The sequence below is a fragment of the Sapajus apella genome, unplaced genomic scaffold (assembly GCF_009761245.1).
Source record: "Sapajus apella isolate SASKATOON/1434 unplaced genomic scaffold, GSC_monkey_1.0 scaffold149, whole genome shotgun sequence".
NCBI classification, from domain to species: Eukaryota; Metazoa; Chordata; class Mammalia; order Primates; family Cebidae; genus Sapajus; species Sapajus apella.
This window is the reverse complement of record NW_022437089.1, coordinates 1,780,721-1,796,958: the sequence shown is the minus strand read 5'-3', so window position 1 is coordinate 1,796,958 and position 16,238 is coordinate 1,780,721. Positions and strand designations below refer to the sequence as shown.

Genomic DNA, 16,238 nt, shown 5'->3' with positions numbered 1-16,238 from the left:
GTGCTGGGAAAACTGGCTAGCCATGTGCAGAAAGTTGAAACTGGACCCCTTCCTTACCCCTTATACAAAAGTTAACTCCAGATGGATTAAAGATTTAAACATAAGACCTAACACCATAAAAACCCTAGAAGAAAACCTAGGCAATACCATTCAGGACATAGGCATAGGCAAGGACTTCATGACTAAAACACCAAAAGCAATGGCAACAAAAGCCAAAATCAGCAAATGGGATCTAATTAAACTTAAGAGCTTCTCCAGAGGAAAAGAAACAATCATTAGAGTGAACTAGCAACCAACAGAATGGGAAAAAATTTTGCGATCTACCTATCAGACAAAGGGCTAATATCCAGAATCTACAAAGAACTAAAACCGATTTACAAGGAAAAAAAAACCCATTCAAAAGTGGGCAAAGGATATGAACAGAAACTTTTGAAAAGAAGATAATTTACTGAATATTTTTGCATCTATGTTCATCGTGGATATTGGCCTGAAGTGTTTTTTTTGTTGTTGAGTCTCTGTCGGGTTTTGGTATCAGGATCATGTTGGTCTCATAAAATGATTTCGGAAGGATTCCCTCTTTTTGGATTGTTTGGAATGGTTTCAGAAGGAGTGGTACCAGCTCCTGTTTGTACGTCTGGTAGAATTCAGCTGTGAACCCATCTGGACCTGGACTTTTTTTGGTTGGTAGGCTATTAACTGCTGCCTCAACCTCAGCCCTTGTTATTGGCCTGTTCAAGGTTTCAGCTTCTTTCTGGCTTAGGCTTGGGAGGGTGCAAGTGTCCAGGAATTTATCCATTTCTTCCAGGTTTACTGGTTGATGTGCATAGAGTTGTTTGTAGTAATCTGTGATTGTAGTTTGTATTTCTGTGGAGTCAGTGGTGATATACCTTTATTGTTTTTTATTGCATCTATTTGATTCTTCTCCCTTTTCTTTTTTATTAATCTGGCTAGCAGTCTATTTTGTCGATCTTTTTAAAAAAAAAAAAAAGCTCCTGGATTTATTGATTTTTCGAAGGATTTTTGTGTCTCTATCTCCTTCAGTTCTACTCTGATCTTGGATTATAAATCATTCTATTATAAAGACACATGCACACATATGTTCATAGTGGCATTGTTTACAATAGCAAAGACCTGGAACCAACCCAAATGGCCATTGATGATACACTGGACAAGGAAAATGTGGCACATATACACCATGGAATACTATGCAGCCATAAAAAACGATGAGTTTCTGTCCTTTGTAGAGACATGGATGAACCTGGAAACCATCATTCTCAGCAAACTGACACAAGAACAGAAAATCAAACACTGCATGTTCTCACTCATAGTCGGGTGTTGAACAATGAGAACACACGGACACAAGCCGGGGAACATCACACAATGGGGTCTGTTATGGGGGGCCAAGGGAGGGATAGTGAGGGTGGTAGGGAGGGATAACGTGGGGAGAAATGCCAGAGGTAGGTGATGGGGAGATGGAGGCAGCAAACCACATTGCCATATGTGTACCTATGCAACAATCCTGCAAGATCTGCACATGTACCCCAGAACCTAAAGTAGAATTAAAAAAAAAAAAGAAGTAGATATTTGTGTAGCCAAGAAACATATAAAAAAAAGCTCACCATCACTGGCCATTAGAGAAATGCAAGTCAAAACCACACTGAGATACCATCTCATTGCCAGTTAGAATAGCGATCATTTAAAAATCTAGAGACAACAGATGCTGGAGAGGATGTGGAGAAATAGGAACACTCTTACACTGTTGGTGGGAGTGTAAATTAGTTCAACCATTGTGGAAGACAGTGTGGCGATTCTTCAAGGATCTAGAAATAGAAATACCATTTGACCCAGCAATCCCATTACTGGATATATATCCAAAGGATTATAAATCATTCAATTATAAAGACACATGCAGATGTATGTTCACTGTGGCACTTTAACAATAGCAAAGACCTAGACCCAACCCAAATGCCCATCAATGATAGATTGGACACAGAAAATGTGGCACATATACACCATGGAATACTATGCAGCCATAAAAAACGATGGGTTCGTGCCCCTCATAGAGACAGATGAATCTGGAAACCATCATTCTCAGCCAACTGACACAAGAACAAAAAACCAAATACAGCATGTTCTCACTTGTAGGTGGGTGTCGAACAGTGAGAACACATGGGAACTGGGAGGGGACCATCACACACCAGGGTATGTTGGGAGGTGGGGGGTTAGGGGAGGGACAGCAGGTGGTGGGGACGCTGGGGAGAGATAACGCTGGGAGAAATGCCTGATGTAGGTGACAGGGGGATGCAGACAGCAAACCACCATGGCATATGTGTACCATGCAACAATCCTGTAAGATCTCCACATATACCCTAGAACTTAAAGTACAATTAAAAAAAAAAATCAGAACAATATATATAGTTACCATCAGAGTCTTGGATGTGACTGAAAATAGAGAATCTAGTGTTCATAAGGGGATACAGAGTTGTGTAAAGGTAAGCCAGATTGGTGCCGCTGGGAAAATGATACATCTTGTTCACACCACTGTTCCTTGTGATGCTCAACACTTTTAAAGCTGGACACTGAGCTAAAAGAAACCTTGGTGGTCAACTACCCTAATCTCATTCTATACCTAAAGAAAATGAAACCCAGAAAGGGGAAAGAACTTGTGCTAAAGGTTGGCCTGTAAAAACATTCCAATCGTTTTATTCCTCTCAAATTTTCAGTCACCCTTTTCTTATTTATTTCATAAAACAGGTACCATACATCCCAGTTCCTTACTTAAAACTTACACAACATTTTATTTTGCAATAATTATATACTTAGAGGAAGTTGCAAAAATAGTACAGAGTCTCATGTATCATTTACCAGTTCCCTCCAGTGGTATGGTCTAAGTACAACTTCATATCCAAGATACTGACAATTATATTATACTGCTGTCTAGACTACAGACTATTCACTATCACCAGATTTTACATGCATTCATTTGTGTGTATGTAGGTCCATACAACTTCAGCACAGGTATTGATTCATCTGCTTAACCTCATAATCAACTATTATAATCAACATCATAATCGTCACAATCATATAGAACTGCTCCATCAGCACAGAGGAACTCCTTATGCCATCCCTTTAGAGTCACACCCCACACCCTCTCCAGTCCTTGTCCCTGGCAACCATTAACCTGTTCTTCATTTCAATAATTTTGTCATTTCAAGAATGTTATATAAATGCAATCATACAGTATGTGACCATTTGAGACTGGCTTTTTTTGGTTCACCGTAATACCTCTGAGGCACAACCAAGTTCTTATATCAACAGTTAGTTCCTTTTCATTCCAGAGTAGTATTGCAAATTATGGATGGTTTGTTTAACCATTTACCTGTTGTAGGACATCTGGATTGTTTCCAGTTTGGGGCTATTACAAATAAAGCTGCTATGAATATTTGGGTACAAGTACAATATAGGTTTTCATTTCTCTGTAATGAATGTCCAGGAGCACAACTGCTGGGTCTTATGTTTAACGTGATAAGAAATTTATAAACTCTTCTCCAGAGTGGCTGTACCATTTTCTGTGCCTGTCAGCAATGTATGAAATATCCAGTTTGTATCCTCATCAGTATTTGGTATTTTCATTATTTTTAATTTAGCCATTCAGATAAGTAAGTCATAGCCTCACTGTGGTTTCAATTTGCATTCCCTGATGACTATGGAGTTTAACAGCTTTTCATATGCTTACTTGCCATTTATAGATCCTCTTCAGTGAAACATATAGTCATGTCTTTTGCCCATTTTCTACTTGGACTGTTTTTATGGTTGAATTTTTGTGGTTTTTTTTTTTTTTTTTTGAGACAAGGCCTTACTCTGTTTACCCAGGTTGGAGTGTTGTGGTGTGATCATAGCTCACTGCAGCCTCAAACTCCTGGGCTCAAGTGATCCTCCTGCCTCCCTAGTAGCTGGGACTACTGGTGTGTGTCATGGTGCCCAGCTAATTTTTTAAAAAATTTTTTGTAGAGACAGAGTCTCACTATGTTGCCCAGGCTGGTAATGAACCCCTAACCTCAATCACTCCTCCCATCTTGGCCTCCCAAAGTGATGAGATTACAAGCATGAGCTACCATGCCTGGACTACCGTTGAGTTTTGAGCAAACTTTATATATTCCAAATTGATCAGATAGGTGGCTTGCAAATAATTCATCTCAAGCTGTAGCTTGTCTTTTCCTCTTCTTAAATCAAAAGTTTTTAAGTTTTGAAGAAATCCAATATATCAGTTTTTTCCTTTTATGGATTGTGCTTTTGGGGCAAAGTCCAAGAACTTGTCACCTGGCCCAAGATCCTGAAGATTTTTCTCCTGTGGCTTTTTTCAAAGTTATATAGTTTTATGTATTACATTTAAGTCCATTACACATTTAGAGTTAAATTTTATATAAGATGTGAGGTTTAAGTAGAGGTTCTTTCTTCTCCTTGCTGTGGGTGTCTAATTGCTCCAGCATAATTTGTCGGAAAGGCTATTCTTCCTCCATTGAATTGCTTTGCACTTTTTCAAAATCAGTTGGGCATATTTATATGGGTTTATTTCTGGGCTCTCTCAACTGTTCCATTGATCTATCTGCCTGTTCCTCTGCCAATACCATCTATCTTGATTACTATAGCTTTATAGTAAGTCTTGAAGTCAGGTAATGTGAGTCCTCCAACTTTTTCTTCTTCAAAATTGATTTAGCTTAATTAACTTTACACTGGATATTTTCATCTTTCCTATAGGGAAAGAAAAAGAATAGAGAGGAATTGTGGCTATGGGAAATTAGGGAAAATATAGTATATACATTCCATATGCTCATGACTAGCGGTTTTCAAATGCTAGTGTGCCCCAGAATCAGCTAAGTTCATGCAGATTTCTGGGTTCTACTCACAGAGATGGAGTTTGACCTTCAAGTGATTCTGATGCAGGTGGTTCTAGACGACACTTTGAAATTTGAAAAACAAGGAGAACCAAAAACCAAAAACAACCTTTATCACTTACCTTCCAGTATGCAACAAGCATACTTTGTTTCCAGTATAGAACAAGCACACAGAAAAGTGTGTCTTTTCGGAAGACACATTTATCATTTGAAACCAAAAACAACCTTTATCACTTAACTTCCAGTATGCAACAAGCATACTTTGTTTCAAGTATGGAACAAGCACACAGAAAAGTGTGTCTTTTTGGAAGACACATTTATCATTTGTGCTTTTACATGGTTAAGAGTAATGCAACCAGACTTTTTAAAGCATGGTTTTTTATTACATCCTAAGTCCTAAATGTTTCTGGGGAAACACGCATTTATATTATAATAGAAATTCCTAGGCAGATAGGATCTGCTCAATAGAAATTTACTTCAGAGTCAAATATGCTAGAACTCATGTTTGGTTAAAAAGGGCACCTTCAGGCCGGGCGCAGTGGCTCAAGCCTGTAATCCCAGCACTTTGGGAGGCCGAGGCGGGTGGATCACGAGGTCAAGAGATCGAGACCATCCTGGTCAACATGGTGAAACCCCGTCTCTACTAAAACTACAAAAAATTAGCTGGGCGTGGTGGTGCGTGCCTGTAATCCCAGCTACTCAGGAGGCTGAGGCGGGAGAATTGCCTGAACCCAGGAGGCGGAGGTTGCGGTGAGCCGAGATCGCGCCATTGCACTCCAGCCTGGGTAACATGAGTGAAACTCCGTCTCAAAAAAAAAAAAAAAAAAAAAAGGCACCTTCAGAGATTCAATGTTTAATAGGTGTCTCAGGATATATATTTTAGAAATCAAGAAGGAAGATACTGCCCTCTCAATGACATAGAGGTGGGGTATTTCCTTCCACTCATACTAGATTTATTATTTGCTTGTCCAACGTAAGCATCATACCTACAAAATTGAAACATGAAATATTCTAGCAAGTGAATGTATTTGAAAATGAAAATAAAGACTTCCAAGTTAAAAGGGAAATATAAATGTTTAAAATACACTCCCCAGACATTTTATTATAAGCTATTCCTTGCCAATGTAACTCCCATAGCCTTTTTAAAAATAACTTTCATATTCTACTTAAATCATCTTGCATATGCTCTTTATAGGTCAGTTGTAGGTAGGAGGGTTCAGTAAACTCAAATTAAACTGTCAGGAATCCATCCTGTGCTGATTGCATGTGAAAACTTATCTACTGGGATATAAAAAGAATTGTTCTATAGTTTGCCTGCATGTGAGCTGTGTGCATTTTAGGTTGTGTTTTGTACACAAATTGAAAAAGAAGTTTTTTACCCGACTTTGTCTCCTGCTTTATTCTAGAGAAGAAAGTTCTTGCATAAGCTCTTCTTTTTCTTGTTGCAATTCCCGCAAATGCTGCTGGTTTTGCTCCAGTCTGTCCTCCAACCACTGTAGGAGAGGCCCACTGACTGCCGACATCTGACTGCACAGATTCTTGGTAAACACTTCAGTAGGAAAAATAAAGATGAAAATAATTGTGGAAAAGCACTGTCCACTAGCATGTTCCCACTCCATCACCAACAGACCATCAACCATGAGCATAGAAAGAAGGGTTTGGAGAAGGAAGTAGAAAAAATCTAATTATTAGGACTGGTAAACAATTTTCTATGCCCTGCCAGGGAAAAAACAGAAGAGCTGAGCATAGAAAATACCCATTCTGAGGCCATCCTGAATCCATAAGCCAGAGGGAAGCCTGGCAGAAAGATGGCCAGCTCTTTACTCCCTTAGGTAAAAGGGCTAAGAGCCACGGAAGGGTTCTTTTCCCCAGCCTTTCAGACCTTCCCGTGCTCTAAATCACCATAACCTCCTAATGGGCCAGAAGTCAGCCTTCTGCAATTTACATTTCCAGAGAGCCCTGTAGGCACATCAAATGTTATGTATATTGAAGAAATATACATTAATTGAATACACCTGAGAGCTCCTCTTTTAAAATGAAGAAGAAACAGAAATGAAGAGTAAGGGAGTTATCATCTTTTATGCTTTACTGTGAATGTTCAGCTTAATGGTGAGACAAAGATTCTACGACACTTTTAAAACAAATTCCATTTATGTAAGTATCTTTTTTTCGCTCATAATATATGACTGCTATTGAAATGACCACTGTCCAGTGTTATGCTATTTTAAAGACTGCAGTTAAGTAGAATTGCTACATCTAAGTACATGTATATTTTAAAACTAATTATCCAGTATTTTCCAGATTGTACCAAATCATATCTCCGGGAACAGGGAGACTGACTGTTCACTTCCCTCACATCCTCACCTAATTGTCTCTCAATTTAATCTTTGCCAAAAGAAAAGGTGAAAAACTGATAATCTTATCTTAATCTATCCTTTTAAAGATAATAATTAACACTGTTATTTTTGTAGGGGCCCATAAAAGTCTTTAATTTTTATTTAGTCAATCTCTCCTTTTCTGAATTCAGGGTTTCACATTATACTTAGGCCATTACTTTCCTAGAGTCTGAAAAAATTCTTAAATTTTCCTCCTATATTTCTTTAACTTATAAAATGAGCTTTTGGGGGTATAATTTACAGACAGTAAAATGAACCAATTTAAAGTAAACAGTTCTATGAGTTTTGACAAAGGTATACCCCATGTTATAATTTGGATATTTGGCCCTCCAAATCTCATGTTAAAATTTGACCCCCAATGTTGGAGGTGAGACCTCATATGAGGTATTTCGGTCATGGGAGTGGGTCCTTCATTAATATATTAATGCCCTCCCTTAGGGGTGACTTCTTTCTCTGTTAGTTCCCACAAGAACTGCTGTTAAAAAGAGCCTGCCCCCTCCGCCATTCTCTCATTTCCTCTCTTGCCACCTGATGTCTGCATACACAGGATCCCCTTTGCCTTCTGTCATGAGTGGAAGCCCTCACGAAATGCAGATGCCAGCACCACGCTTCTTTTTCAGTCTGCAAAACTGTAAAGCCAAATAAACCTCTTTTCTTTATAAATTACCCAGCCCCAAGTATTCCTTCATAACAATACAAAATGAACTAAGACATATCATGTAACCAGTGCTAGTCAAGATATATCATTCCATCACCCTCAAAGAATCCCCTCTGCAGTTTCCTTTGCATTAAATGCCCCTTCACCCCTGGGCCAGGCAGTATCACACCATAGATTAGTTTTGCTCATTCTTGAATTTGGAACCATGGAGTATGTAGCCTTCATCCAATACTTACTTTACCTGGCATAATGTTCTTGAGACTTGTCCTGTTTGTTCATGTTTCAGAAGTTTGTTCTTTTCATTGTTTAGTACTCCATTATACGGATATATATCCAAGTTTATCCATTTACCCGCTGATGCACATTTGTGGTGTTTGTACCTTTTGGCTCTTGTGAATAATGCTGGTGTGAACATTTGTGTACAGGTTTTGTTTGAGCAGCTGTTTTGAATTCTTTGAGGTATATACCTAGGAAAGGAACTGGTATGACATTTGGCAACTATAATTGCCAACCTTTTTTCTAAAGCGGTTGTACCATAATAGTGAAAGTTTAAATATATCTTGATTTTATTTTTTTGTGTCTGGTATTAGGTAGGAATCTATTTTCCCCCAAATGGAAAAAAAGAATATAACTCCATGAAGGTTAAGACTGTCTCTTTTGTTCAGCACTGTACTTCAGTGCCTAGAATAGTGCCTAGCACAGAATAGACACTCAAATGTTTCTTGAATGAATAAACTAACAAAGAAATGAACTGTCTCAATCCTATTTAGTAAATAATTCATGCTTTTTTTCATTTTTTAAAGTAATATCTTTGTTAAATATAAATTCTTATATATACACAGTTCTATCTCTGGTCTCTGTCACTTCCACTGATCTATTTGTCTATTTTTGATCGATCATTTATACTTTAAAAATTACTGTGTCTTTAGACTATGGCTATATATACATATAACCAACTTTTTTAAAAAAATTATTTATTTTACTTTAGGTGCATACTATATCTGGCATTTCTCCCCATGTGATCCCTTCCCACCCTCCTCTCCCTCCCCACCCCCCACTGTCTCTCCCCTACCCCCTCCAACTGCCCCCAGTGTGTGATGCTCCTCTCCCTGAGTCCACTTGTTTTCGTTGTTAGACTGGACCAACTTTTAACTTTGTCATGTTTTACCCTGAGATAGAAATTATGGGACAGATAGATCAAGCCGTTTCTCCCTTTTCTTTGAAAAGTAACTGCCTATAACACTCAAAAGCCTTCCCTTCTTCCTCACTGGTGACTTTGCAAGTAACTAGAGAAGAGTGAACAGAATGACCCAGAAGTCAGGGTCACTCAGACAGAAAATGTGGCTGGGGAAGTGTGTATGTTGGGGACAAGTGAATTAGCATATATATTGTATTCAGCTTTTTTTCCTTTGCCTTGTACAAGAATTACTTTTATATTTATTGACATCAAAAGATTTTCTCCCTCATGTCTTCCCTTTTATCTGTCTTTCTGTCTATCCATCCACCTGTTTCCGTTCCCACAACAGGCTCGTAATGTTATGCTGGAACCACAAGAGCCAACCATTAAAATTCCAATAAGTTTGTAAGCTGGTTGATGCCATGTTAGTTGCTTGAAATCAGCCATGCCAGGGCATTACACCATGGAAACATACAAACACAACAAATCAGGGTCCTCCCTGCTCCTTGAGAACTGGGTGTTAAACATGTGCCAGAACACCACTGAATAGGTCTATCATAAACCTCCTTCCTGTCTTTCCTCTTGTCTTACTGTAGGCTGTGTTTACAGTACTCATGGATACCCAGGGTTCAAAAGAAATGTTGGGATCAGGATCAGGAAAACCCTTGGGAAAGGAAACCTGGGGACAACTTGTACCCATCACTTCACTCACTTAAACTAAATTTGCTTCTATCAGCTGAGTATTTTAGGGAAATACTCAAAAAAGTCTGAGTACTCAAGAAAAAATTCTTACCTGAGCCATTATGGATCTTGGTTACTGAGTCCAGATGTGTGAGGCTAGAGGATAAAATAGTTTAGGTTAGTGGCACTGAACAGAAAACAAAATGGTCATGGAGTATAACAATAATGAACTGCATCTGACCGTTGCCAACTGGATTAGACGAATATGTAGTATTTAAATCCCCAATATTAACTTTTTGACGATTTGGGAGACATGATTTTATTCAAAGACAATTGAAAGTGATCATTTCGAAATTGCTATCTCTCACCAAAGGTCTGAATTAGTACAAATTTATTGGGCAAGACCTAGTGCATGGCAACAGGATTAAGATGTTGTGGATTATCCTATTTTCTCAACCAAAAGAGAAAGTTCCAAAGTAAGCAGGAGAAAAACGAATGTTGAAGAAATTATCATACAATGTGAGAAACATTATGATTGTAGACTGCTAGAAACTTTTCTCAGAGAGGCAAAAGGAGAGGGGCCTCAAGAGTTGAGCTGCTAAAGATAAAAGGACAGAAAAAGAAAAGCAAGACTGGGTCCTAAGAAGTAGAGAAGAGGAGTGAAGAGGGTCTCTACCTGTGGATCCTCCTATACGCATCCTGCTCCTCCTGGCACAGGATCTTGGGCAGCTCTACTGCTGATTCAAGGCACACTTTCCCGATAGTGACATGAGGTACAATATGGATTGGGATTTCGATTCTCTCATACCTGTGAGGCAATCAGTGCAGGTCAGTTTTTAAACCCCGAGTTGTCATAATCAGAAGTTTTCAATAGTTTTAATTGAAACTTTGGGATATAGCGTACTTCAAAGATTAAGCATTGCTATAATTCATTTAGTGACTCAGCTTCAAAGTGGATAGAGTTCAAACTGGGTTCGTCTGGAGAGCAAACTAAAAGCCCGTTTGCAGAGCCAGTATTCCCTAGTCCCATAGAGAATCTAAGGCCATTTCTGTTAATTTAAGAGAAACCTTGTGAGCTCAAGGTCTTTACATCTACTCCCCAAGCAGGGGAAATAGCTAATTAATACTGTTTTCAGTCAAGAAGTTGCCAATGAGGTTGAACAAATTAATCACAAAAGTCTGGAGAAGAACTACAGACTCTTCAATGACTCCATCACATTCATTATGTAGGTGGGATTACTCACTTGTTCTAACTCAGTGTTTACCAGTGGCCCTCACTTCCCATTTTCTCCCCTTTTGGGGGGGGAGGGAATAGGTAAGAAATTCACAAATATTCACATGTTCATGCTAGAGTGGGAGAAACAGAAATGTTTGTTACTAAGGCCAACCAATCTACCTCTACCCACTTCTTACCCCAAATACACCTAAACTCTACCTACCAGTGGGTTCAGTGGAGAATCCGGGTGGAGGGCCCCTGGCACTGTGAGACCCCACTGGCACATGGTGGTAAGGCAGCTTAAGATCTAGCTTTCCCATCTCTCTTCCCCACCCAGCAGAACATGTCTAGTCCCCATACCACAACCTAGATGAAACACAAACGATGGGGCATTACAAGGCCTCCCCTCCCTACACCCAAGTAGTCAGGGTGTCCTTCCATCTAAAAACATTTATTTTCAGTCTGAAGAACTTTTAATATTTCTTGTAGTGAATATCTCCAGATTAATTCTGCCTGTTTTTTTTTTTTTTTTTACATAAAAATGTCTTGTTTGTCTTAATATAAAATTCTGGGGTTGATAGCTTTTTTCTTTATGTACATTAAAGATGTCATCCCATCATCTTCCAGCCTCCAAAGGCTCTGATGAGAAGACAGCCATCATTCTTATCAGTGTATTGCTCCACTATTTGTAACATATCTTTTATTCCTTTAGCTGCTATAATGTTCCTGTCAGTTTGCTTGTATCTATATTGCTTGTGATTGGCTGAGATTCATGAATCTATGAGTATTAATCGGTTTTTAGAGAATTCTTAGCCACTATCTCCTTAGGTATTCTTTGTCTACTTCTGGTGCTCCAATTACATGTAAATTAAAATGGTTCATACTGCCTCACACCTCTGTCACACATCATTCTGCTAGCTCATTCTCTCTTTTTTTAACTCTTTGCTTCACTTGGGGTGTATTTTATCAACCTGTCTTTGTGCTCACTGATCACTTCTGCTATACTTCAGTCTGCTGCTAGCCCTTCCAATGATTTCTTAATTTTAGGTATTTTCCACTTTTACAATGTCCATCTGGGTTGCCTTTTTTTAAAATTTGTGGTTAAAAAAATAAAATTTACTATCTTAACCATTTTAAGTGTACAGTTCAATAATGTAAGTATTTTAACATTGTTATGAAACAGATCTTCAAAACATTCTCATCTTGCAGAACAGAAACTCTATACCCATTAAACAACTCCCCCTTCCCCCTTCACCCAGCCCCTGGTGACCACTATTCCACTTTGCATATTTATAATCATCAGATACCTTATATAAATAGAAAAATGCTATATTTGTCCTTTTGTGAATAGTTTATTTCACTTAGCATAATATTCTCGGGGTTCCTTTATGCTGTGGGTTGTAACATGATTTCCTTTATTTTTAAGGTTGTATAGCATTCCATTATGTTACATTGTATTTTGTTGGTCCACTCATCCATCAATAGACATTTGGGTTGCTTTTACCTCTAGACTATTGTGAATAATGCTGTCAACATAGGTGTGTAAATACCTATTTGAGATCTTGCTTTTAATTCTTTTGGATATATATCCAAGAAATGAGACTGGTGGATCATATAGTTGATCTATTTTTAAGTTTTTAAAGAAACTTCATGCTGTTTTTAATTGAGATTGCAACACTACAATCTTAACAATAATGTGCAAGGGTTCCAACTCCTCCATATTCCCACCAACACTTGTTATTTTTTGATTTTGTTAGATAATACCTGTCATAATGGGTGTGAGGTGATATCTCATTGTGGTTTTGATTTGCATTTCTCTGACAATTAGTGACACTGAACACTCTTATATAGGCTTGTTGGCCAAGAGAAATATCACTTTAAGTTCTTTGCCCATTTTAAGATCAGATTTTTGTTGTCGCTGAGTGTAAGAGTTCTTTATATATTCTGGATATTAACCCCTTATTAAAAATATGATTTGCAAATATTTTATCCATACATTGCCTTTTCACCCAGTTCATTGTTTCCTTTCATGCACAGAAGTTTTAAAGTTTTATGTAGTCTCATTTGTCTATTTTTGCTTTTGTTAGCTGTGCTTTTGGTGTCATATTCAAGAAATTACTGCCAAATCCAATGTCATGAAGCTTTTCCTCTAAGTTTTCTGCTAGTTTTGTAGTTTGTGATCTTATGTTTTGTTCTTTAATTCATTTGAGCTAAGTTTTATATACAATGTAAGATAAGGGTCCAGCTTCTTTCTTTTGCATGTGAATATTCAGTTTTTCCCACAACATTTATTAAAGAGATTGTCTTTTTCCCATTTAGTGGTGTTGGCAACCTTGTTGAAGTTTACTTGACCATATATGCAAGGGTTTAAATCTGGGCTCACCATCTGTTTCATTGATACCACACTGTTTTGATTACTGTAGCTTTGTAGTTACTTTTGAAATCAGGCAGTGTGAATTGTCTAAATTTGTTCTTTTTCAAAATTGTTTTGGCTACTCAAGGGCCCCTGAGATTCTATATGAACTTTATGATAGATTCTTCTATTTTTAAAAAGGCCATTGGGATGTTTACAGTGATTGCATTAAATCTACAGATGACTTTGAGTAGTATGATTATCTTAACAATATTAAATTATCCAATCCATGAACATGAGATGTCTTTCCATTTATTTGTGTCTGTAACTTCTTCCAGCAACATTTTGTAGTTTTGAATACATAAGTCTTTCGCCTCCTTGGTTAAGTTTATGCCTAATTATTTTATTCTTTTTGATATTATTGTAAATGAGATTTTCTTAATTTCCTTTTCTGATTATTCATTGTTAATATATGGAAATAAAACCGATTTTGGTTTGTTGATTTTTGTATCCTGCATCTTTCTCTTTTTGCTTATTAGTTCACATATATGTCATGTGTGAACAGAGAGATAAACTTACATCTTCCTTTCCAATGTGGATGCCTTTTATTTCTTGTTCTTGCCTAATTGTTTTGGCTAGGAATTCCAGACCTGTGTTGAATGCTTATTTTTAAACTGAAGTGTATGTCTTTTTATGTTGAGTTGTAAGAGTTCTTTACATAGTCTGGATACTAAACCATTATCATATATGTAGTCCTCCCTTATCCTTGGTTTTTCTTTCCGTGGTTTCAGTTACCTGTTGTTAACCATGGTCTAAAAATATTAGATGAAAAATTCTAGAAATAAACAATTCGTAAGCTTTAAGTTGCAGAACTTTCTGAATAACATGACGAAATCTTGTGCCATCTTGCTCTAACCTGCCCAGGATATGAATCATTCCTTTGTCCAGCAGATCCACACTGTATATGCTACTATCCAGTAGTCACTTGGTGACTGTCATGGTATTGCAGTTCTTATGTTCAAGTAACCCTTATTTTACTTCATAACTGCCCCAGAACATATGAGTAGCAATGTTGACAGTTCTGCTATACCAAAGAGAAGCCCTAAAGTGCTTCATTTAAGTGAAATGGTAAAAGTACTCAACTTAATTTTTAAAAAAGAGAAAATATCAGATGCTAATGCTGCTAAGACCTATGGTAAGAACAAATCTTCTGTCTTTGAAATTGTGAACAATATATTGTTATAATTGTTCTATCTTATTATTGTAGTTAATCTCTTACTGTACTTAATTTATAAACTAAACTTTATCACAGGTGTTTATGTATAAGAAAACATGTAATAGGGGTCGGTACTATCTGTGGTTTCAGGCCTCCACTGGGGTTCTTGGAACATATTCGCCAAAGATAAGGAGACACTGCTTTTTATAATTTGCCACTATTTTTCTGATTCTGTAGGTTGTGTCTTTCACCTTCTTGATAATGTGCTTTGATGCACAAAAGTTTTTAATTTTTATCAAATCCAATTTATCAGTTTTTTTCCTTTCTGCCTTGTGCATTTGATGTCATATTTAAGAAACTGCCAAATTCAAGGTCATGAAGATGTATCTCTATGTTTTCTTCTAAAGTTTTATTGTTTTAGCTCTTCTATTTAGATCTTTGATCCATTTTAATTTTTGTATATTGGGTGAGGATAGTGGTCCAGCTTCATTCCTTTTGCATGTGGATATCCAGCTGTCCCAGCACCATTTGTTGAATTGCCTTTTGTTTCCCTGTTGAATTACCGTGACACACTTGCTTAAGATCAATTTACCTGAAATGTAGAGGCTGACTTATGGACTCACAGTTCTATTCCACTGATTTATATATCTATCCTTTGCCACCTTTTGTTGTTTTTCTACAGTTCTCTGAAACTCTGTACCTTTTTTCCCGGTCTTTTTTTCCTGTCTGTTATACAGCTTGCATAATTCTATTGATCTGTCTTTAAATTTACTGACTCTTTCCTCTGGCATTTCCACTGCATTCTCTCCTTTAATCTAGAGTTTAAAATTTTTGGTTATTATATTTTTCAGTTGTAAAATTTTCTGTTTGGTTCTTTTTATCTTCTATTTCTTACATGATACATTCTTTTTAAATATCTGTTGAAACATTTTTGTGATTGATAGCTTGAGCACTTTCATAACGGCAGCTTTTAAAGTCCTGTCAGATATTTCCAACATAAGCGTCATCTAGCCTTTTGTAGCTGTTATCTTCTCCCATACAAGATGAGATTTCTGTGATTCTTAATATGTTAAATAAGTTTGGTTTATATCCTTGTTATTTTGGATATTAAGTTATGAGACTTTGGATCTTGTTTATATCCCCACTTCTGTGGTATTTTGAGTTGGGGGGCGGGGCTTCTGCAATCTGCCTGTTGTTATTTACAATCCAGAGTTCACAAATAGCTAGGCTTGGCATTTCTTTCCAGACCACATCGTTGAGTTCAGTGAGATATAGGGGCAGCATGTGTTGATTTCATCTTATGTGTGAAATAATCCATGGCTTTGAAATTTAATGATATATTTCTAAGTAACACCTGCATCAAAGTAAATCACAAGGGTAATATTATAACAAGGAAAATATTTTGAATCGAAGTAGTTTTTTAAAAAATAAAAATTCTGGATGCACCCAAAGCAGTGCTTAAAGGGAGATTTATGGCTCTTTTGAAAAGACTGATATCATTAATAAACCCCCAGCAAGACTGATCAAGGTAAAAACAGAGAACACAAAAATTACTAATGTAAGGAATGAAAAAGGGGAAATCACTTCAGATCCTACCAACTTTAAAAGGATAGTAAGAAGATATTGTGAACAATGTAAACTAAAGT

At 37.2% G+C, this 16,238-nt stretch overlaps 1 protein-coding gene across 2 annotated transcripts in view; it reads right to left on the bottom strand.

Annotated features, from left to right (window-relative positions):
* Positions 1 to 2,683: 2,683 nt before the first annotated feature.
* BRCC3 (BRCA1/BRCA2-containing complex subunit 3) overlaps positions 2,684 to 16,238 on the bottom strand; it is a 68,734-nt gene continuing 55,179 nt past the window's right edge. For both annotated transcript variants that reach the window (XM_032265175.1, XM_032265174.1), the window contains 4 exons: positions 10,484 to 10,615; positions 9,920 to 9,963; positions 6,275 to 6,444; positions 2,684 to 4,752 (listed from right to left, as the gene is read on the bottom strand). In XM_032265175.1, coding sequence (XP_032121066.1) covers positions 6,293 to 6,444; positions 9,920 to 9,963; positions 10,484 to 10,615 — 328 coding nt within the window. In that variant the 3' untranslated portion in view covers positions 2,684 to 4,752; positions 6,275 to 6,292. The remainder of the gene's footprint in view (positions 4,753 to 6,274; positions 6,445 to 9,919; positions 9,964 to 10,483; positions 10,616 to 16,238) is intronic.